Source organism: Annulohypoxylon truncatum (genome assembly GCF_022578515.1).
Source record: "Annulohypoxylon truncatum strain CBS 140777 unplaced genomic scaffold F4807scaffold_6, whole genome shotgun sequence".
Lineage (NCBI taxonomy): Eukaryota > Fungi > Ascomycota > Sordariomycetes > Xylariales > Hypoxylaceae > Annulohypoxylon > Annulohypoxylon truncatum.
This window is the reverse complement of record NW_025953792.1, coordinates 1,075,591-1,097,246: the sequence shown is the minus strand read 5'-3', so window position 1 is coordinate 1,097,246 and position 21,656 is coordinate 1,075,591. Positions and strand designations below refer to the sequence as shown.

Below are 21,656 nucleotides of genomic sequence, written 5' to 3'. Positions count from 1 at the left end.
TTATAGCCATTTATTTGATAATCTACCTACCTATATCAGCCCCATGGCCCCTGGCCCCTGGCCCCCTATTCGAAGTTACCTTCCTCCGAGGGGGCGAAAGTTGAATAGTACCGTAGCCTCCTATTTCCCACCGCTATTTCCGCAGACCAGTCCGGCTGACGGGTTCGCCCTAGGTAGGCTCTTCCCTCTTGTTTCTCGTGAAGGCCTTACAACTGCTACCTGAAAAGGGTATCTAGTTGCCTAGCCCTTAGCGTCGACTGCCTTGGCTCGACCATCGTATCAAGTCTCGCAACTGCCGGTACTGTTGGTTTGCCCCTGCCTCAGTCCCGACCCGAGGGTCCTTGTGTTGATATGTTAATAGATGGACAGGGTGCCTAGCCTTTTCGGTATATATTTGGTGGGACGTTCCAATGTGAAAAGTGGAGTACAGGTGTGTTTGTCCAGGTGAGTTAGCCATGGCAAGGCTGGTTATGGAGCCCGGGAATTGGCTTTGCCTACCAAAAAGGGGCCACCTACCGGGATACGGTCACATTATGACAGCACTCGTGTTCCCGAATCTGCTAGAGGCAGCCCTAGGCTTAGATCCCCAAAGTGATGTACGGCATTAGGTCCCGTGGCGCATGCTTCTGGCATTGGTGATAACAAATACCCAGCGGAATGCTAAAATGCAACTGTCGACAAAATGGACTACGAGTAGCAATCTTTCTCGCAGCGGCAGTGTAGACAATCAATGAAACATCACCAATTGTATAGGCCGGGGGCAGCAATAGTCAGAGAAATATTCTATCAGTCTATATCAGTCTATATGAACGAGATCTAACGATAGTACATCTAATCTAATCTATGCCTCCGTTCTTTCTTCTCTTTTAGTGTAAGGATTGACTTGAGAGTACTCCGAATCCAGGCCTGAGCCATCCTTTACTTCTGAGACTCGAAGCAAAAAGAAAAAAAAAAGAAAAAAAAGCTGTTTGGACGCCAAGAGATAAACATCAATCCCAATAGTTAAGGATGCGGAGACACCGAATAGATGATTCATCTTCAAGCTAGATCTTAAAGGAGTGTCGATAGAAGAGGTCGTGCTTTTAGGGAAATCGCAGAGGAGTTGCTAAGTAGTACTGTCGTATAAACCTTCTCAAAGAACGCTCGTGTAAAGATTTTCAGGCCTCGTGGTCTTGGTTGAAGCATTATTATAATCTGTATATTTCACAGCAATCCTTGGACCTCGTATGTCCGCATTCAGTGCATTCGGGATTGTAGATGTATGACTGGTTCCCACCATTGGCGCACGAACACTTCAAACATGTTAGTGTTGAATTTGGGAGGTAGAAGGGGTAATTACTTACGCAGTTCCATCGCCAGGTCGGGTCCGGTTTCTCTGGCCCATCCTCGGCTCCGATTATTCCGTGAGAGAATTCACCGTTGATGGAGTATGTACCAGCATGGAAAGTGTGAGACCCGCAGTGGGTATGTTCTGTGTCGTTAGGATATTCCATCTTGGTGTCGTGGATCGCCATTGGAGATATAAAAAAAAATGAAATAGTCCGGAATAGAGAACAGATAAAAGTTGGTCAGATAGGTTCAAATGTGATGAGAGGATGCTTTGCAGAAGAGAGCACGAGAGATAGCATTGAGGATGTCCTCGAGAGATAGAGAGGATCTTATATCTTGAATCTTGGATAATCACAGCCCGGTACTGGGCAAAGGTATATTTCCATCCTAACATGTCCGTATTCTCCCAAAACCGCCCAAAACACTTTGACCGTCACGTTCATAAACATATAGTGGCTAAGTTGCGGTGTCAGCGTTGTAGACAGCGTCGTATGGCTGTAGGATTCGGTAAGGACAATTAGTACGCCCATTGGCATCGCCAGGTACCCAAGCGGTTCAACGTGAAACATTGTAGCTGGCAAGCTTAAAGTGAAGGCAGTATAGCCAGCTCAGTGTGCGGCTCGAAGCTTGACATGTGATGATTTTTCCACCATGAAGACCTGAGCAAGTTCGGTAGGGCACGGAGTCCACCTGAACAGCTAATTTCGGTGGAATATAGGAAGCTGATTGACCCATTCATCTCGCGATACCGACCATAGTCAAGGAATCCAGGGGGTCTGCAATACTCTCACGGACATCTCTTAGCCCACTCATTATATGGGTTTCGGTAATGATCCAATCCTTGCACTGCAATTAGTATTGGTTCCGTTGTCTCGGTAGCCATTCATTCATGTGACGCCACTTATGTGAGTAGCATTGCATAGCCATGAGGCCATAAGGTCCCATGGTACTCATAGGGCTGATTCTTCCGCCTTCGATCCTGGTTGGATAGACTTGGTACCTGGAAAGCCGCCACCATAACCAAAGTTTCGGCTCTCACGATTAAAGGACAGGCCCACTCGCGATGTTTACCGAAATTGGAACGATTCGAGCAGCATACGCACTTCAATTGACCTGAGATTATTGTCAGTGCTACGAAAGCCGAGGGAATGTCCGTATAGACAAGGCAGGGCAAAGCGGGATGGAGCATATACTTCTCAGTTCTATGATGAAACGTCATATTAAAAATATATATAAATCATATGGCGTAAGCAAAAGGTAACTAATTAATGTGTAACTTCGCAGCTGCGATATAGTGAGAGACGGTAAGCGTTGCCGACAGCCTGACTGACTACTGGTCGAGAGCCTCAGTTTATATAGACCCGTCCATGTCCTACGAGTTATAGTAAAAAAGACGTTGGTTTCTTCCTCTGCGGCTCCCAAAGCATGTCGTGAGACTAGAGAATATGCAACAAAGTTGGAGATAGGGATGGTTGGGGTTCGTTCTCATTGGGCCCGTTATTTAGTTGGGCGAGATGTTCCCATGTTGCCCGGCATGTTGGAAGAGCGTATGATACCAATTCTTCGGGTATAACAGAAAGAAAAGTTCTAATGATCGAAGAGAGCCGTCAATGTTGTCGGGATAAGCGGCTTCTTCCCATCAGTAGTCTCATTATAGAGACATGCCGATGCTAACGTAACAGATATCATTACTTCATGATGCTTGGTAGATGTGCATGCTTTGAGCATATGATCATACGACTGACCCGATTCTAGATTTCTGCCCCAAGAACTTGGGTTTCTTATCATAGAGTCTGGGCACCGTCTTACAAGTACAAGTATAAGTGGTATCATCGAGCAATCTTGATCCATCTGTCGGTGTCTTCTCTAACATGTCCACTGTCTCTAGGTTTAGGGTAGAGATACGTTTTTCGTTCCGAGAACGACGAGATGGTATATGCATAAGCACTAATCCGAGATATGCTTCGTAAGAGGGATAGAAGAAAAGTAGAAAAAAAATAGTAAGTTGAGCTGATGGATCTTACCCCTGTTTTGGTTCGAACTTGTCTTGGATCTTGCTTCTTGGCTTCTTGGCACATCCATAGGTATTTGGCTGAGGATAGATTGCGCTTGTCCATATACGTCGTAGCCCAAGGCAGGGTCCCTCGAGAAGCACAGACAAATATCGAAGCCAGGGCTGTCTCCATTAACCAGCAGAAAGCATCATCCCAGTAAATACAGGGGTTTAAAAAAGTTACCGGCAATAGTATGAATCTGTAATTCCCCAAACCTTATCGTGCCTAACCCACTCCCAAGACAATTACGTCAGAGACACTATGGCCGCATACCCAAAGGGATGTCGCCAACATCGATTCTCTCTTACTTATCTAATCTTCTATAAAACGAATGGTTCTTCTACGTTCCGCAGTCTGTGCTAGCTATTTTGCTAGAGATCTCGTTGCTGTATCCTGCGGAGAGAATTATTTATCCGCCTATCTACCTACCATCGTCGCATTTCCCGCTCTCTGCTTTACCCATTACACTTTGCGACTATGGGTATCCTAGGCATGACAGTGGGCTATCTGCTCTTTTCCGCTCTCCATTTCGCTCAATTCGTCCTAGCGATTACCGTCTGCGGCCTGTATGGTATTGACCTGCAGCGTGCGCGTTCTCAAGGCAAATATATAGATGGAAAATGGGTAGGATGGCTGATTCTATTGTCTACCACAAGCTGATACACGTCTATCAAGGCTCCACTTAGAAATGAACGACGCTAACGAATGAGCTTTCGACGTATAGGTTTATGCGGAAGTTGTTGGGGGTCTTGCGGCATTGACGGCAATTCTCTATCTTATCCCATTCATCTTGCGATTCGCCGTAGTCACGATATGGAGCCTCGTCATTTTTGTCCTCTGGATCGCACTCTTCGGCCTATTTGGTAATATGTATATCCACGAGGATCCGGAAGGGAGTAGCGATATTCAACGGATGAAAAACGCTGTCTGGGTCGATTTAGCGAACGCACTCCTCTGGTTGATCGGGTTCGTTGCGAGCGCTGCCTACTGGTGGACTCACCGTGATCGGCGTAGTCGATTTACCGGCCGTGCAAGGCTAGGCCGCAATGCTTCAACTCGCTCAAATCGCTTTACTGGTTGGACAGCATAGTCGCCTTGATCTAACATTGGTGTATGAGGGGCCTGTTGCGTTGGAGACCGGCCTTAGGAAGGAGTTTGCTGGGGCCGGGGATCGTGGAGATGAAAGCGACGAGAGACTTTTGGATTGGCGTTAGAGGTGTACCTACATACATAATACTCTCTAAGCACAGCTTTTATTTTGGAATAGTAATGATGTCGATAAGGGATGAGGTGAAATGAGAAATATACATAAGGCGTGAAGGAATATTAATATGATTTACATACAAACTTTATAAAGGCTGCACCACATCACGTTCTTGATTCATAGCTCTAGCCGTATTCATGTGGAGCTATAATATAGATGGGATGCTAAATTTTACTTGGCCGGCGTGAAGACCAGGTATCTCAGTGAACTTCCAGGCTTCGTTACGTGTATTCCCATGCTGCTGGGGGCACCAGTAAACCTTGTAGTATGGCTCTCTCACGTAGCTTTAGCCTTTAGTACGTACGTACCTACGTATATGTACGTCCCTAGTAGGTAGGTACATACCCAGGTATGGACGCATCCACATGTGTTCTCCACGGGTTACATACATGGATAGGTATGTAGCTGAATCTCTCGCTATGACACCTCAAAGTTTATTGACCAACAACGGGACATTGTGCGGTCCCCGTATGCATTTACGATCACAGAGACTTGTCAAATTATCGATATAAGATTCAAGTCTTCTATTGATTTATCTTTTTCCCTTGTCCTTTTTCAGTTGGGCGGTAAAAGCGGGTACATTGGTTTATAGGAGAACGTCCCGAGCTATGCGCCAAGGGTTGGCTGCATACGTCATATCTTATCGGACCTATGGGGTCTCCGTTTTTCTCCGTCATTTTATCTACTATGTAAGGATTTCGAAGAGTAGTGTTCTTTTCTGGCTTTAACATTCATTAATATATTTTAAATTTGGAGTACCTTGCGCATCTTTATTACTCCTAACCCAATTTTTGAATAGGGTTTTTATAGAAAGAATTAATATCACGAGCTAAACATTGGAATAATACATATATAAGTACATATAAGAACGCTATCGATAGCTTCACGAAGGTGCTGCCATGGTCGTAAGAACGTGCAGAGTTGCGACGTACATAGGTACCTAGTTAAGGAGAAGACAGACAGGGAGCCAAATCTCCGCCTACAGACGACGGGCGGGAACGAGAAACACTGGCTCATTTCCAAGTATTGATCTACCAAATCGACGAAAGCCTATCTTTTATCCGACGGCGTTCCATGTTCATACTCCATACTTCTTGCTCCTTAGCCTGGTAGTAAAAGTAACTTTTGTCGAGATCTCATGTTCAGCTCAAGGTCAAAGGGCAAGTCGGAGGCGATTCCAGACCCCATGAATGGTGTGTGCTTTAGGTCTCATCTCTGACAAGCGCACAGCGGCAAGGAAACAGGGAACCGCACATACACCCTAACAGGCATAAAATTCCAATCCAGCACAGATGCTGGGTGACCTCACAAGGTGACCTACATCAGCTCAAAGTTGCTCATTCAAACATTAGCTCGTGGCAATAATCTGAGACATACGCAGGTAAGTATCGGCGGTATGGCCCAGAAGACGTTATGTCATTGGATCTCCAATTCATAACCTAGTCTTCGGGACTAGAGTCCTCTTTTTTTCAAATAATAACCTATTAGTGTTGGAGTCTACTACATCTGTTTCGAGGCTGTGTTTTCCCATCTTCAATCGCTTACGCACGACATCGGCGGCGATTTGATGTTCAGCGCGATACGCTGATCTCTGCAGGCTGGGTAGCAACGTACCCTGCCAACCGCTGTCAGCCATCCGCGGTAGAATGTGTTTCGTCCTGGGCAGGGCATGACATAAATGTGATGGAGAGGTACTTGTCAATACAATATGTAGAGAAGCTGGCTTTTCTCTTGCATCCCTACCCCATAGACACTTGCCAGCATGGTCTACGAGACGATCTCTCCCGGCCGGTAACGGGTAATCAAAAGATGGAATCGGCCGAGCATGCGAATGCGACTCTAGAGGATATCCTATATGTATGCAGATATCCATTTGGAAGGGTGTCATTGATAGTGCTCGTACGATTCCATACTTTCGAGGTTGGATGATGGTCGTAGAAGTTTACTTATTACGTACAATGATACATCGATGCCCAGTTCGGCGTATCGGCATATACATGCATACCTAGGTTTTGTTCTAGGTTATTCCCATCCAGGCGCAGAGCAGCCGATCGTAGGCCATGCCGTAACATACATAACGAATCTTTTATCTTTTATCTTTTATATTTTTTATTTTCTTTTTTCCCTGCTCGCTAATCTGCTGCTGTCAACAAAATGTGATACATTGATAGGGCTACCCAATTAGAGATAAGTATCGCATAGCTAACATTAGTACAGAAACAACGAAGAAGGTACATACGTAAAATAAAGTGGAGCCTTCCCGGGTTTTTCTCTTCCAAGCCCAACAAGTTTAAGGGTCTTTCATATCTCGTTTAGGTTTAACAAAACAGCACTTGAGCACATTGAATATTATATATGGAAAATAATAAAAAGTAAAAAATATAAAAGGAGGTAGCTCATTTACACATGCACATGCTGCGTCTCTCATGTGCTTGCCGTTTGTTTCATACCAATCATATCTAACAAAATTTCATGATCTTTAGCTTAAGATTAAAGATTAAGTAGGGTACCTACCATCTATAATTCTATAGAATAGGTAGTATGGAGAAAAGAGAAGTCGCAAGTGCATACGAATACACATAGTACTTACTTCCTGTAAATATCATACTACTTCTTTCGAGTGGCCTTACCACACACAAGCCAGGGCCCGTGGTCTTGTTGGATCGGATTAGTCCTAAGCTGGTTGACTTCAACTGTTCCCTCTTTTCCTTTTTCCTTTCCCAGATTACAACACTGCAATCACTCCTCATATGGAAATACATTTCAGGGGTCCCAACGTTCCGTCTCGGAGACATCTGGTTGGCTATTGAATGGTTCTTGCTGGTCAGTCTGGGTAGCAGTGTTAGCATTTGCGAGCTTACCATCTACCACACACCACAGTCATTCAACTATCACGTTTACCACCCATCGCCTCCACTGCGTTTGGAAATAAAAAAGAAACATCTGCTCTCGCTCCTCTTCCTCTCGGATAGCAATAATCCCACAGCAAATGCCAAGGGCTACTAGGTATCTCTTCGCCGGGTCAAATGTAAGAAAAAACAAGTGGGAGCAAGCGGGTCTACATATTTGCACATATCCATCCGTCTCTATTCTACCCATCCATCCACCCATTCACCAGTGAATGGTCAAATTACCTGTGGATACGCCGAACAACCTACCGCCTACACACACCAGGCACCACCTACTGTGCTGCACACTACGCCCCCCGAGACGGGTCAGAAACGACGATCCTTCTTGACCCGAATCACTTTTACTTGGTAATAGCACGCTCCATTTATGTACTGTATGGTAGTGTGAGGATTGATATCCTCACGTCTAGCACAATTCACTGGCACCTTCAGCCACAGGTAAGACACCGGATCACATCATATCCCCTTCGACTCATTGCATTATTATTGTTTGCTTGAAATATCGACAATCACCACGGCGAAATACTACTTTTATGCATAACACCGCTTCTGCCTTTATAAAGCACGCAACGCGCTCTTATCTTGGAAGAGGAAGCCAAAAAAACAGGATAAATTCCTAGGCGAATCCATCGGTACATCCAACAGGTGGGCACCTCAGCGGAGCCGTCTGACACCAAAAGCCGACCGAACAAAAGGCTCGCAATAACGAAAAGTTCGACTCTCTATCTCTGGCTTCACATAAATTCGTCTACCTGCTTGCCCATTTGTGACTGATTATGACCATCGCCTACTGCTAAACACACAACCAAGATCTTAAGAATTATACTAACCAGTATATTCTTGTCAACTAGATCCACAGGGCTAGATCTGGAGGCTGGCTGGTAGAATTCGGCTTGGAAGGACTGACGATAACATGGCAAGCTTCAGCCGTTCGTTCAAGCCTTCTTCGTACCTGTCTTCTATGAAAAGACGACCGCCGCCGCCCTCGAGAACCATGTCTAGCTCATCCGAAGCGTCGCCACTCTCCTCGCCCGACATTCGGCAGGACGATATCATATTCTCTACGAAACCCTCGCCGAATGTGACGATGGATAACCCACAGTTTACACAATCCGGAGCTTCTCCGAAGCTAAAACCCAGTGGTGGTAAGTTTTATTTCCTGCTTGAAAGCCCTTCGCCACTGTAACTGTACAGAATGGGTTATTCTGTAACCATGGTGGCTTCTGCCATGAGAACAATGTTGGAAATCGGTTGGCGGATCTTTGCTGCGCGACGCAATGCAAAGAAAACAGACGTCCGTCCACATGGGTCGGATTAGTAACCGGTGTCCTTTTTCTACTCTTTTTCGTTTGTTTGTTGGCTTGCTTGCTTGCTTTATTGTCCTCCTACTGGCGAGTTGCCGGGGTTGCCGTACTATGTTATACGGTGAAGATTGCCATTTCCGACTTGTAACCGGCGGTGGAAGACTCTGGTTGGATGGCGCCTAGTAAGCCACTAATGCCCTCCACTAAGGCGGGGTGCATTTCAACGATACCCAGGATGGTTACCCGTTTGTTTAGGTGCCCTCTCTTAGGGGGCTGAAGGAGGTCGAGGGGAATCTTGTGGCCGCTAACGAAGCCCCCGTCCAAGAGCCCTCTAAAATGACCCATGTACCCCTCTTTACTGCATCTTCTAGTGTGCCTCTTTTACATGTTGGCTTTGTTAACTGCGTCATAAGACAGATGAATACGTGCTAACCAATCTTGCAACTGATTCAGGACAAAAAGACCCGACGCTGTTCGACTCTCCTAGATCAACACCTGCTAGGACTAGGCCAATCGCTATTGAGTTACCGACCGCCAAGAAAGTCAACAGCGCACCTGTTTATACTCCACCCGCACCTCTCTCCGCTCGCGGCGATCTTCCTGGGTAAGTTCGTCAAGTTGAAAACATGGATATCCTGGTTAATCCTCCGTCTCTGGTGTAGTGGCTATTTCCCTTTACACGAGGACCAAGCCCGAGTCTATTGTCCTCACCCATTTCAGCTTGATGCTTCCAAAGCTCGCATGAAATCTATAGAACGTGCCGGCCACTCAGGCTCTCTTGATACCAGAACATCCATTAGTACTGCGGTAGCGATGGGAGCCAACCCTTCCACAACCCTCCCCGTAACTATGGCCGAACGATCCACGCGACTTGCGCAGCATAATGCTTCAGGCCGGCCGCAACCTAGTATCGACTCCGGGTCCAATACTCCCGTTGCTAGTTACAATCCCACCGGAGCGCAGGATAACCCTCTACCGATGGGTAAATATTATCCTTCTAATTACGTGAAAAGGAAGGAAGAGAAAAGAAGCAGGCAACAAGGCAGGCCGCCGACGTCGAATCTTACCCCTTCCGCTCCGACGGGGACTAAGTCGGAAACCCAGGTGCCCACTGCCAGAGACGCTTCTACGATGGGACATTCGCGCAATGAGTCCGACGCAAAACGCAGACTACAGCAGTACCAACGCGACATGATTGCTCAAGCGACAATAGCTCTTAATGGTGGTAATGTCAATGCGGCAACGATGAGTTCTTTAAGGTCAATCGGATTTACTAGTATGTCTAAGCCAAGTAAACCGAGACTGGCGCCCTTGGGATCTCCGGGGCCTGTGACACCTATGGAATTAGAAGGCTCGGAAGACGGTTATCTGGGAGCGCGAGGCCCGGCGGACCTTCAAGTCGAAGAGATAACTCGTGCTATCAGGGCCGAGGAGGAACGTAAACGACGGGAGGGCGCGACACCACCAGCCGTTGAACTGGGCCCTAGCACATTCTGAGTGTATCATCTTTGCTTAGAATCGACTCCGTGTGCCATACCATTACTTCGATCATATTCACCGTCGCTACATGTTCTATCACGGACATTTGGCTACTCCTCGGGGAACACTCAACCCTGACGACCTTTTCCGATCGCCTGAATCCTAGCAGTGCTACGAGAACGGGGTGAGACTTCCCGTCTTGTGTATTGACGACGCCGTTCTTTTCCTATTCAAATAGCTTTATTACGCACTCCGGACCTATTTATTGCATTTCTGTTCGGTTGGCCGTCACCTGGCCACTGACTGGTACACGTATCGGGCCTCCGAGTCACCTTATCTCCTTTGTCTTCGTTATGATACCCTAAAGACTGGACGATACGATCACATTTGCATGCATGGATTCAGCAGGCGCAGGGAAAGGGCAAATAGGTTGGAAATTGTACGGTAGTCTGACTTCGACATATTACTTATTTGAATTTGGGCTCCTGATATAGACTTTTATTCTTGCTTTACTCGCTAAGGGGCAGCTCCCGAGTAGGCATTCGTTAACATTTACTATTGGAGGCGGGGGACAAGAGCCATGGGGATTAGGAGAATCGGGAAGACGGGAAACAGACGGCATGGCGAGAATAGGAGGACTTACACTTGCTCCTAGCATATCAATCTGGTGCGGTTGAATGTGATTACCTCACCTTAGCAGAATGGATGCAAACCCCCCTTTCTTTTTGAGACATGAGTAAAATCAGATTCCGTATCAACTAGCCATCATGTCGTGACTTGCATCAATTTCTTACTGCGTGACGACCCGAGTGCTCATGCTGTTATAAACTACGTTTTTCGTATCGTCCCATGTTGGGTGTTGTGTACATCAATATCCTACTAACGGCGACGTCGCTCTAATTCGTCACATTCCATTCCATTTCATTCCATCATCCACCTAGCCGTCTAGTGTCCTTCCCTTTTTTTGCCCCTGGTTATGAGCAGAAAGCTCTTTTTGGCCTGGCCCATATCGCAAAAGATAACACTAATCGACTTGGACTATTTACGTCAAAAGATTTCGCACACGACGTACCTACTTTTGGCCGTCAGTCCATATTGCTGAAATAGGATCTGCTTAGAAATGTCGTCGCCTCTTAAGCTATTTTGCAGTAGTTTGCCGGGAAGTTGCCCCTGATCCCGTCTAATTCGCCAACCCACCAGTCCTGGTCCGTGCCAGTTTTCTTGACGATTTTTATCCTGTCGCCCTCACGGAAAGATAGATCACCTGAATTCTGCCCGGTAAAGTCGTACTGAGCGACTACGAATTCTTCTAGCCGGTTCGAACCAATTTTCTTTGGAGGCGGGGGCGGAGGCTTCTTTTTGACTGCGATGGAGGCCATGTTAGAAGCCGTGTTGAGCGAGGTGGTAGATGCCGATGTTGACGCAGTCGAGGGCCGACCGAAGTAGTCCGCTCTTGGCTGAGCTGACCCAGGTGATATAGCAGGTGACAGTGTCTGCCCAAGTCGGGAAGCAGTGGTGAAATCGGTAGGAGTAAGATGGTTAGCAAAAGACGGCCTTGCGGCTCCGGTACTTGCTTGAGATGCGAGTGATGTTGATGAAGGAATGCGGTTTGGTCGCGGACCAGGTGCAGGAGGTCCAGCACCACTGCTGCCGATGAGCCCAGACGATGAACGGCGAAAGCCATTCTCCCCAGCGGAAGCGATGGAAGAAGTGGATGGTTTCCGATCGTCACTGTTGGTTGGATCGTCTGGTAGTTTCATGGGCTGTTTGACGGCCTTTCCTGTTGCGATGCACGTTATTGATTCGACTTCGCGCTTGATGGGTTCATAATCGGCTGACCACATGGATATTACGCTGTCCATGGGAGGTGGTGGCGATGGAAAGTCATAATCCTGGCAATAGTTGTGAAGAGTGGTATAGTATAAGCCGAGTAGTCTGTTCTGAATCATGACCACACCTGCTATGAGCGGTGGTATTAAGTTAAATGTCGCAGACACGAGGGGCGGCAATGTCTCTTTCAGATGCGAATCTGCAATCTGGAATTCCTGTTCGGCTTATTAGTTTGTGTTCAACCGCTCTATCCAATTGGTCTGTATTCTATACCTCAGCTGCCCGTGCAACTTCGCCCTCGGCCTTTGCTAAAGCTGCATCTTCCTTAGGACTTCGACCAGCCTTTCTTTGCAATTTGTTGACTTTATCTTGACACTTCTCGTAATCTAATCTCTTGTTTTCTCTTTTCTTGATCGTCTTCCTTAAAGGAGCAATGAAATCCCGAGCATCTGTAGCGGGTCTGATAATGCTCGTGTCGATGAGGTTGACTTCGTCAAGCAGTTCTGCTTTCAGATCGGCATAAACTTCTTTCAGTTTCAAGGTCCGCTCGAGTTGAAGTTCCGGAGTAGACGCGGTCGGTCTTCCGTGACCGTCGGAGGCACCAACTATAGGGTCCCAGAGGCCATCGTATTCCGTCACTATGCCCAGTTGCGCTATAGCCAGATTGATCCAGGACTCGCGCCATGATTTGGTATGGTCAATGATCTAAAGACTCAGAAGTATCAGTGAGTTAGCTTGACTAGATACTTGAATTGCGCAACTAAATGGCACGGCACGATAATTGGTCTTTTTAGTCCATACCTTAACCAGAACCCTATCAGCATCTTCGTAGTCGTTCAATAAGACAGCGACCTTAGCATTATCTCCAGGACTCTTGTGGAGCAATTTCCCAAATTGTCTTTGCATGGATTGCATGTTGGGTAAGTTGGCGACGAGCCTCGTCCCGGAACCAATCTGTCGTCCACTTGTTGAACTTCCAGGTGAGGTACTTGGCGGGGTTTGGAGGATCAATTATTTATATTATATGTGGGGTTGATAGCTTTTAAGATATGGCATGACGAGGAGGCTTCGTCCTTGGGTTTTGTATCTTTAAACGGACGGTGATTAGGTAGGTAGGTATAAGCAGGGGAGCAATGGAAAAGAGAGGGTAAAAAAAAAACAAAAATGCTAATCGCTAATGGGCTGATGGGCTGAAGTGGGAAATAAAAACAGCTAAACTGCGCCTCTCCTCGAGTTGGAAGATTGAAGTAGGGGGCGAAAACGACGTAGGCAGAAATGAGGTCGGAGACAAACCAATCCGTAGTAGGGTGAGCTGAAGAGGTTGTAAAAAGTCGGAGACCGTACCTAGGAGAGGAGCTCAGCGAATGGGTACGGTATTAGGTAGCTGCCGGTTTACCGAGCTACCAGGATCATAACTTCCAATTGACGAATATTATAAGGTATTTGGAAACCGTGAAAGGAAGGAACATTGAAACTTACGGGTAAGTATACCTACCTACCTAGTAGGCAAACAAGAGATTTAGGATGTACCACTTCATTATACTTGGCCTAATTCACTCCTATGGCTGCTGCGGCCAGATATGTTGTGCTTAGCACTATCTGCCCGGTATGGACAAAGTTTTGTTACGAGGAGTGGCTCTAGGACACGAAACCTTAGTGGAGGAGGCAGTATGATTGTCTGCAGGATGACCGACTACTAGATAATTCCCGCCTTTTCTTGTCTTCCAAACAAACTGGAGAGTTTATGTACTTAGCTGCCTAGGTACCGTAGTCCAATAACGTTGGCGATAACGATAAGCGGAAATACGTCACTGCACACCTACAGAACCAATCCGAGGTAATAGTCGAGGTGGTAGTGAGACAACGGTTACATTTCTAAAAGTCTAGGTTAATTTCTAGTCAAGGTGCGACAAATGATATGATTTCGTTTATGAACTCTACGCAGGTAATGAATTTGTTTACTTAGGTAGGTAAATAATAGTAGGTACCTAGGTAGTTTCTTAAATAATAGTCCATGTACAATATACACTTACTGCTTTAAGTAGCAGTAATTAGTACTTTAGCTTTTGTAGGCTGTAGCACGTGCTAGCGCGTTGTGGGAAGTCATGCGGGATGTGGTTTCTTAATGACCTGGCTAGCCAAAACACGCTTTAATAAATCTAAACGCGTAAAGTCCCGGTACCTACTTACCTAGATAGACACCTCGATAGATAACCTTTGACCTTTGACCACACACGGGCACTTCGAATCTTCCCTTCGCCTTGGTGACGAGCCTTCACGCATATCTCCAATAGCGCCACTTCATGTACCTTCGCGTCCATCAATGGCAATGGCTGCGGCTGTGCAGGTTATGCAGAGCTCTGCATCTTTAAGTCGCCAGCAAGCGCCTTCCACCGCCCCGGTCCTCGAATTCGCATGCCTCTTCACACGCGACCTTCGAAGGAAACAGAAACGCTGGCAAGATGGAAGATTGAAGTATCATACGTTCAACAAACGTATTATGGTATACGATGATCACGGCAACTTTGTAGGAGATGCACATTGGCGTGAGGACTACGACTTGAATGACGGCGACGAGGTCGAGCTCGAGAGGGGAGGTGTGATTGTCCAAGTTTCTGAATGTACTGGCAGTCGGGATCAAGATCTATCTGAACTGGTGGACAAGAGGGCCCAGGAAAAGGCCGAACGACATGCCGCTGCCCTTGCGCGTCGACCCCCCGCGCTTGACTCTGCCCCTACATTTCAAGCTGTCGCCCCTCACTTTCAGCTACGGCATAAACCTCTCCATCATTTGATCGGCACGCCTACTGGACACCATGGGCGTGCGCTCATGCCCACCGAATCTCCGTACGAAGAAAGGCAGAAAATGAGTGTGCCGCCACAAGATAGCACCACGCGCCCTGCGAAACGAAGGAAGCGAGAAGTGTCGCCCCCAAGCAAGGGCGGTTACGCACAGAGCTTGTTCGGCGCCGCGCTTACACTTTCCGGCACGCCGACAAGCACTCCATCAATACGGAGTAGACCTCCGAAGGCTTCGCCTGATCCCGATCATCATGATGAGGATGAGGATTCTGCGCCTATTCTAACACGTCCAATAGCCATGGCTACAACCATTTCGAAAGAAATGCTGGACCGTGCGCCCAGAACCATTCTCTTAAACAAAATATCACGAGTACCAGAAGCTCTGGTGCAGGATATGAATGAGATCCAATTTCCATCGCTTCCTATTGAGAGTGGTACGGTCCCCGATGAGCAACATAATCTCACTGGTAGCACTAGACGACTGGGATTGGAACGAAATGGGAAGGCCAGGAGACGAGTCGTAGAGGACGACTCACTGCACCCGACATCAGTGAATTCAAATGCAACAGACTTAAATCCCGATAAATCAAATCCTACGCGACTAAAGGGTAAGTGCGACGTGCTTGATGATGTGCCCTCAGCAACATCTTCAGGAAGCAAAAAGCCCAAGCATCCATCCTTGGTACCAAAATCTAAGACATCCGTTCGGAGCCAAGGTCTGTCTGCGGTATCCAGTCTTAGAAATATGCCAAACCCGACAGGCCCCAACCAAGAGTCCTGGGGGTCGGATCACAAACAAACCATAAGCGAACCAAGGACTGAGCTGCGCATTAAGCCGAGAAAGAAACGAGGTTTGTTGATGATCTCCGAAAACTTGGAGACTTGCAATTCGTCTTCATTAAGAGTAGCCAAGAACCGAATCGACCGCCAGGATCCATCTACCCTCCTAGTCGACAAAGCGACGAGACATTTAAATAATAATGTGTCTGATAGAAACGGATCCTTAGGCATCGAAAGCAGCGAAGATAATCATTCTCGGCGAAAGAAAGAGAATACTATTAACTCAACTAAGGGCATCAACAAGAGGTCTTCCGGTCCAGCTAAGACCGACCTACACGACCGCCAAAACACTGCTAATCATGAAGGTCATCTGGCAAAACAACTGGATACTAGCCATTTTCTGCGGAGGGCAGGATCAAGTGATGAAGAACCATTTTCGACACATAGTGTATCATCAACAAAACCGAAATCAAGGGAAAGACAAAATAGGGAGATGAGGAGGGATAAGCAATATAGTCCGACCGATGAAGAGAGCGAAGACGTTCCGGATATTTCAAGTCCTGTTATCCAAGACGAATGTGGACGTCTTGAGAAGGTGTCTCATTCTCATCACGACAAAATAAGCGATAGACGTACGACAATGCTTGAGTCCGCACATGAGGACGCTGATCTAACTAGCACAGCTGGATCCCCCAAGCGTAGAAGACAATCATCTAGAAAGAAGAAGAAAGCTCCAACAGAGGACGATATAGATCCTTCAATGACGAAGAGATGCGACGACAAGAAGGACGAGGAAGACTTCTTATTCGGGAACGTACCTGCTCCTCGCCTTGCTCATCTGGGTCGTAAGAGCATACGTAGTAGGGAGGTTATTGGGTTTATTTTCGACGATGAAGACATAATTGACTGCGGAGGACTTCCACAGAGCGGGGATGGAGGTAAATGTGGCAAAGAGAGTCTCGCTCATCACTTGTCCGCGGACCATTTGGGAGAACAGGCTACCAAATTCGAGGCGAATCGCACGAATATGATAACGACAGATGGTAACCGCATCAATGCAAACGATCATTGTCAAGATTACTCCCCCATCAAAGAAATAAAAGTTGCCGAGGATTGTACTATTCCTCGGTCTACCGATCGCCGAAACACAGACACAGCCGATGTGGAAGCAACATCGAAGTTTTTGCGGGAAAAGGCCAAGTCTGGGGTGGCTCAAACAGATGCGTCTTTAGACATGCAGGCTCCTGTGCTTGAGAACGCGGCAGCGGTCTCACAACCATCTTCGAGAATAGTGGTCAACCCCGCCACTCGAGGTAAGAAGGCTGCCAAGCCTTCGGATGCTGCCGGTCAAGTTCCGCAGTGTCCTTTACCTTCAGAAGCGGTGGCGGGAAATCCCTCGATTTCTGGGAAGCACGAAGATGATAGACGGCGGTCTAGAGTGGAGAACCGGGTCAAAGAAGCTACCATTACCCCGATGCCCGGGTTTGCTAGAGCAAATGGAGGGCCATGGAGTAGAGAAGCCCATGATCTATTTGAATTCACTCGGCCGCCATGACGGGTGTACGAGTTACCTTAATCTGGGCGTTTACAAGCTCGAGGAGTTGTGACGGGGAGTGTGGCCGACGAGTGCCAACTAGGACTGCACAAACTCACATTACGCAAGGCAATTGCTTGTAGCAAGCATAAGAGCAACTTGGCAATTTGTACCTCCCAACGCCTAACTAGTGAGAATGACCGTCGCGGATGACAACACTTCCTGGTATATCAATTCTAAAGGGAAAAGACCCCTCCACGGATCTGGGGTTGTTAGGAGTTCCACCTCGTCGTTCAGGGCAATTAGCAAGGTAGCAAGGTAGCGTCGAGAGAAAACCCCCCATTTCGACTTGACCGCTGAAATAGCCCGCCGATGATGTTATATATTAAGACGCGCAATATACCACCTATCAAGCACCATGGTTGAGTCAATCTAAAAATCAGATGAACGATTTGCTACGTGTCAAGCGGGATCTAGCCATTTTGGTATTTATTACTTACAATACTCGAATACTTAGTTTCCACTTCCTTTATGAGGTACATATATATATGTACGTAGTTGCATGGCTACAAGGCTACTACGTACAGTAGTACATGGGCCATCTACGTATGTAGGTGGGGTGTCACACCCTGCCGCCCTACTTGAATATTGAATAGTTCTCCTCAACCCATCCTCCAATTCCACTGCTTCTCGCCATTAGAAAGATATTCTATTTTCATTTACTTATTTATTTATTCGTTTGTTTGTTTGTTTATTTATTATTAATTGTTATTTCTTAAGTTGCCAAAAGTTGGGCAAAGTTGATGTTTAGTATCAAGAGTTCTAAGATGGAACTTGTTAACTCGCATCATCCGCAGCACATACACAGCACATACAGGAACTAGTGATATTCGCTTGGTCCCGGTATAGAACTTAGCTGTTATAAGGTATTGATGGTGGTCGGAGCAGGTGACGCACTATCTTCCAGCTAAGCGACATCCAATGGTCGGTAAGCCGTCCCAAATTCAGAGAGTGTGGAGGTTGCTTGGTAAGGAAAATTCTGCCTCCTCGTCAGCCTCAACTGGGCGCAGTTATGCTCATGCTACTGGTACAGAGAGTACCTACATGTACGTTGTTAGGTACCTCTGAAGCCAGTCCCTCAAATAGGCCGTAATTCGTCTCGCCCTATCTCGAGTTGAGATTTCTATCCTAATTACCACTGCGAAATTATACACAGCCGGGCTACCAACGATCTTAACTTCGTCCCGTTCAAACCTGCCTACCCCTTTCCTTGATGATAATATTTCGCCCCTTGCCCTGCACCATTTTCCACCTTGCCAGTCGGGTCTAGCCGCCGGTTCTATCAACGAGCTTGTATACCACGAGGCTGTCTGCCATTGCGGCACTAGCGACTCTCGTGAGGGAGTCGTCACGTTATCCTCGGCCTCGACCATGGCTTCGCCTACCAAAAACCGCATGCCGTCGCAAACTCTATTCGCTCCCCTCCACCAACAACTTCCCAGGAACTGCGAGCCACGAAACGGCCCTAGAATTATTGTCGAGCCGACGCAGGAGAACCAGAGGATCTATAATGAAATCCGCCAGACGCATGAGCGCACGCGCCTACAAACCCACGTCGCATCTCAGCAAAATTTAGTACCTCCCCCGTCTGTTCCGTCTAATAGTACTGTGCATTCACCAATCGATGACCCCGAGACGCCCTCAACTCAAGATATTACCGCGCAGGACACGGATCGGCCGAGACGGCCACGAGGTAAGAGGAGAGGACCGCTCAAAAATGTTACAAGATTGCACACCGCATTGAAGCGTAAGCTTAAACTTGCTTGCCCGCACCACCGCGCAAAGAAGACAACAGTAAGACCCTGCACCATATCGTATCGTTGTCATCGTCGCGATTGCTAAATGCGTGTCGCTAGTGCGATTGCCATGATTTCAGCAAGTTGGAGGAAGGCTATACCAGCTCTACTCTTCTACCGTCTCCTAGCCTCGGCATGTCGCATGATCATAATGGCACTCTGCCACTCACGCCTGTAGAGCAAGCCCTAAACCGTGAAACGTTCGGCACTGGCGGCGCTGCTCTAGCTACATCGGATCATGACGGTATCTCCAACGATATTATTGACTTGCAATCGCCGTTTGGAGAGCATGAAAGCGTCATCCGCTCGGATGTGCGACAAATAGTGACCGGATTTAACACCGATTCGGTTTATCTCGACAGCACAATGCTCCAAGCCCCGGGGCTACCGTACTACCCAGGCAACGATATTGGTTCACAATCACCGAGGGATCATGCGCAAGAAGATCTTCTTGAGATTGGTAGCCAGATGTCGGCGTTTCCGAATCGCTGGCAGTGCGAATATAAAGGTTCGCCAGACACCGCGTCCGAGATCTCGTCGGAGTCTTGTCCTTGGTCAGGACCTCTCCAAGACCTATCCTGCCACTTTAAAACAGCGCACCACCCTTTCCACGACGCCTCCCCACGCTTCTGGATTGTCTGTATGCGCTGCCATGCTAAATCACAGGCCACAGATGATCTTAACTCGCCACTGTCGTCGTCTTGTAGCCGATATCGTTGTTCTGGCCCTTACCAGAGATGGTACTACGGATCAACCAGGGAAGAATCTACGCTGGGGTCGGCAGTAGCCCTAACTCATTCTGACGAGTCGGAGGCTGGGTTCTCTTGCAACCTTCAGTTGGAAGGAAACCAGCCGTGGCTAGGTGGCGAAGGCTCAATTCGCGGGACGATGGCATATTTCGGAGCCAGTAGCTCATACGAACGTCCGCATTCTTACAAAGGCAGATGGGGTACGAGTATCGATTCGTCCGATTCCTCCTCTGACTGCAGTCATTGCCCGCTGGATGATTTCCGCATTCGAGATCGGAAAAGCTGCACTCGGTGGCATCCATCGGATATGGGGATGAAAATATCTCACTGCAACTGCCAGCCGAGCCGTTCACCCCTCCAATGTTCCATACGTCTATTGCCCTTTGCTAAATTACCTATTGGCTACTTACTCTCAATCATGTTACCATTAGTCACTACAATTATTCGAGAAAGTGGCTACTTCACCGAGTCAGCCCCGTCAACTGTTCGCGTTGTTGATGCGGATGTAATAAGTTGGTGGTCCTTGTTATCGCTCCTAGTTGGATTTGCGACGACATGGAATATTAAAGACCGGGCAAAATATTGGGTTATAGACGAGGTTAGTGAAGAACATCCCCAGACTGCTAGCACCGAATATTAACAAGTCAAAGTCTGAATACCGAGCTCGCATTAACCACCGTCCTAAAAATCGACATTCCTTTACCGAAACCTCGCTATGGCGTCGTTTCGGAACTCTAATAACAGCGTAATCGACTGGACTTAGTACGAGAACATATATTCGTGTTCTCTTATTTCGCCTTGTTGATGTACGAGTTAGCAAGCGGCTTTTTGCATATTTGGCATTGATACCCCTTTCGTCTCTTAAGAAATTGGGACGAACATTCTTAAGAGTTGCAGATTTTTATTTTACCCTATTTTCAAGAAACATTTCTTGGCATTCATGATGGGTAATATTAGAGCCAGAGTCATGAGATACGTGTGAACGTCTTTCTCGTTCATATTAATATATCTATCCATAGATATAGGGGTTACAGTACCTAATTTAAGTATAGCTTTTGAAATCAGAAGCGTGGATACATGGACATAGATTTATCCCTGAGCATCCCCTGATATCTGTAATCAATAGGTTCAGCAAGATCTTAGACGAGCATAGGTGTTCCATTGCCAGCTTCGCCCACCCGGGTACAGGGCTCTTAGACTAGTTAGTATGTATTACATACAGCGCTTGGTCGAGTCTGGGGATAAAGAGTAAATACAAGTATTACGTATGTAGAGATGGTGAATACATATAAGGTATGTACTATTTGCATACAAGCATAGGTCGGTACATACGTACTTCTTGATTTTGGCATCAACTCAACCCCGCAGCCATGAACTCTGTACATACGTACTACTAGATTTCCGCCAGCATGGTTAGATCTCCTAGATCTAGTGGGGTTAAGAAAAGATGATCTAGTGTATTTGTACATACCAACATGCCTACCCCTTATCTAGTACATATATATATATACCTTATTTACATGCAACAATTCATTTTGTAAATTTGGGTCCAATTGAATCGTAATTGTAAAATACCGACCTATGTTTTTCATGCTTACTTTCCCGGGCCCATTCGATTCGCTGGAGCTTATGGTGTTCGGATGAGTCAAAGAAAGACTTATTTGGTTCGCCGGTGGATGCCTCAGGCTTCCGTGCATCCTTCTCCAGTCTCGACGGGACTAAGATTAGGATCTGTTATTGTATCCAAGCAACATGCTGCAAATCGC

General features: G+C 47.1%; 5 protein-coding genes across 5 annotated transcripts; 4 read left to right on the top strand and 1 right to left on the bottom strand.

Annotated features, from left to right (window-relative positions):
- The first annotated feature begins 3,425 nt into the window (after positions 1-3,425).
- F4807DRAFT_414659 (uncharacterized protein) lies at positions 3,426-5,128 on the top strand. Its single transcript, XM_047996982.1, has 2 exons — positions 3,426-4,007; positions 4,108-5,128. The coding sequence occupies exons 1-2, from the start codon at positions 3,861-3,863 to the stop codon at positions 4,471-4,473; spliced, it is 513 nt and encodes a 170-aa protein (XP_047857332.1). The 5' UTR covers positions 3,426-3,860; the 3' UTR covers positions 4,474-5,128.
- A 4,393-nt stretch (positions 5,129-9,521) lies between these two features.
- Positions 9,522-11,102, top strand: F4807DRAFT_414645 (uncharacterized protein). The gene has a single exon (XM_047996981.1). The coding sequence runs from the start codon at positions 9,602-9,604 to the stop codon at positions 10,355-10,357; it is 756 nt and encodes a 251-aa protein (XP_047857331.1). The 5' UTR covers positions 9,522-9,601; the 3' UTR covers positions 10,358-11,102.
- Positions 11,103-11,472: 370 nt separating this feature from the next.
- F4807DRAFT_450366 (uncharacterized protein) lies at positions 11,473-13,084 on the bottom strand (the record flags this gene model as incomplete). Its single annotated transcript, XM_048000121.1, has 3 exons — positions 11,473-12,384; positions 12,443-12,874; positions 12,971-13,084. The coding sequence occupies 3 exons, from the start codon at positions 13,082-13,084 to the stop codon at positions 11,473-11,475; spliced, it is 1,458 nt and encodes a 485-aa protein (XP_047857330.1).
- Positions 13,085-14,160: 1,076 nt separating this feature from the next.
- On the top strand, positions 14,161-17,957 carry F4807DRAFT_414615 (uncharacterized protein). Its single transcript, XM_047996980.1, has one exon. It carries the CDS (start codon positions 14,493-14,495, stop codon positions 17,304-17,306), a length of 2,814 nt encoding a protein of 937 aa, XP_047857329.1. The 5' UTR covers positions 14,161-14,492; the 3' UTR covers positions 17,307-17,957.
- Positions 17,958-18,716: 759 nt separating this feature from the next.
- F4807DRAFT_450365 (uncharacterized protein) lies at positions 18,717-20,639 on the top strand (the record flags this gene model as incomplete). Its single annotated transcript, XM_048000120.1, has 4 exons — positions 18,717-19,139; positions 19,202-19,781; positions 19,815-20,488; positions 20,541-20,639. The coding sequence occupies 4 exons, from the start codon at positions 18,717-18,719 to the stop codon at positions 20,637-20,639; spliced, it is 1,776 nt and encodes a 591-aa protein (XP_047857328.1).
- Positions 20,640-21,656: the final 1,017 nt, after the last annotated feature.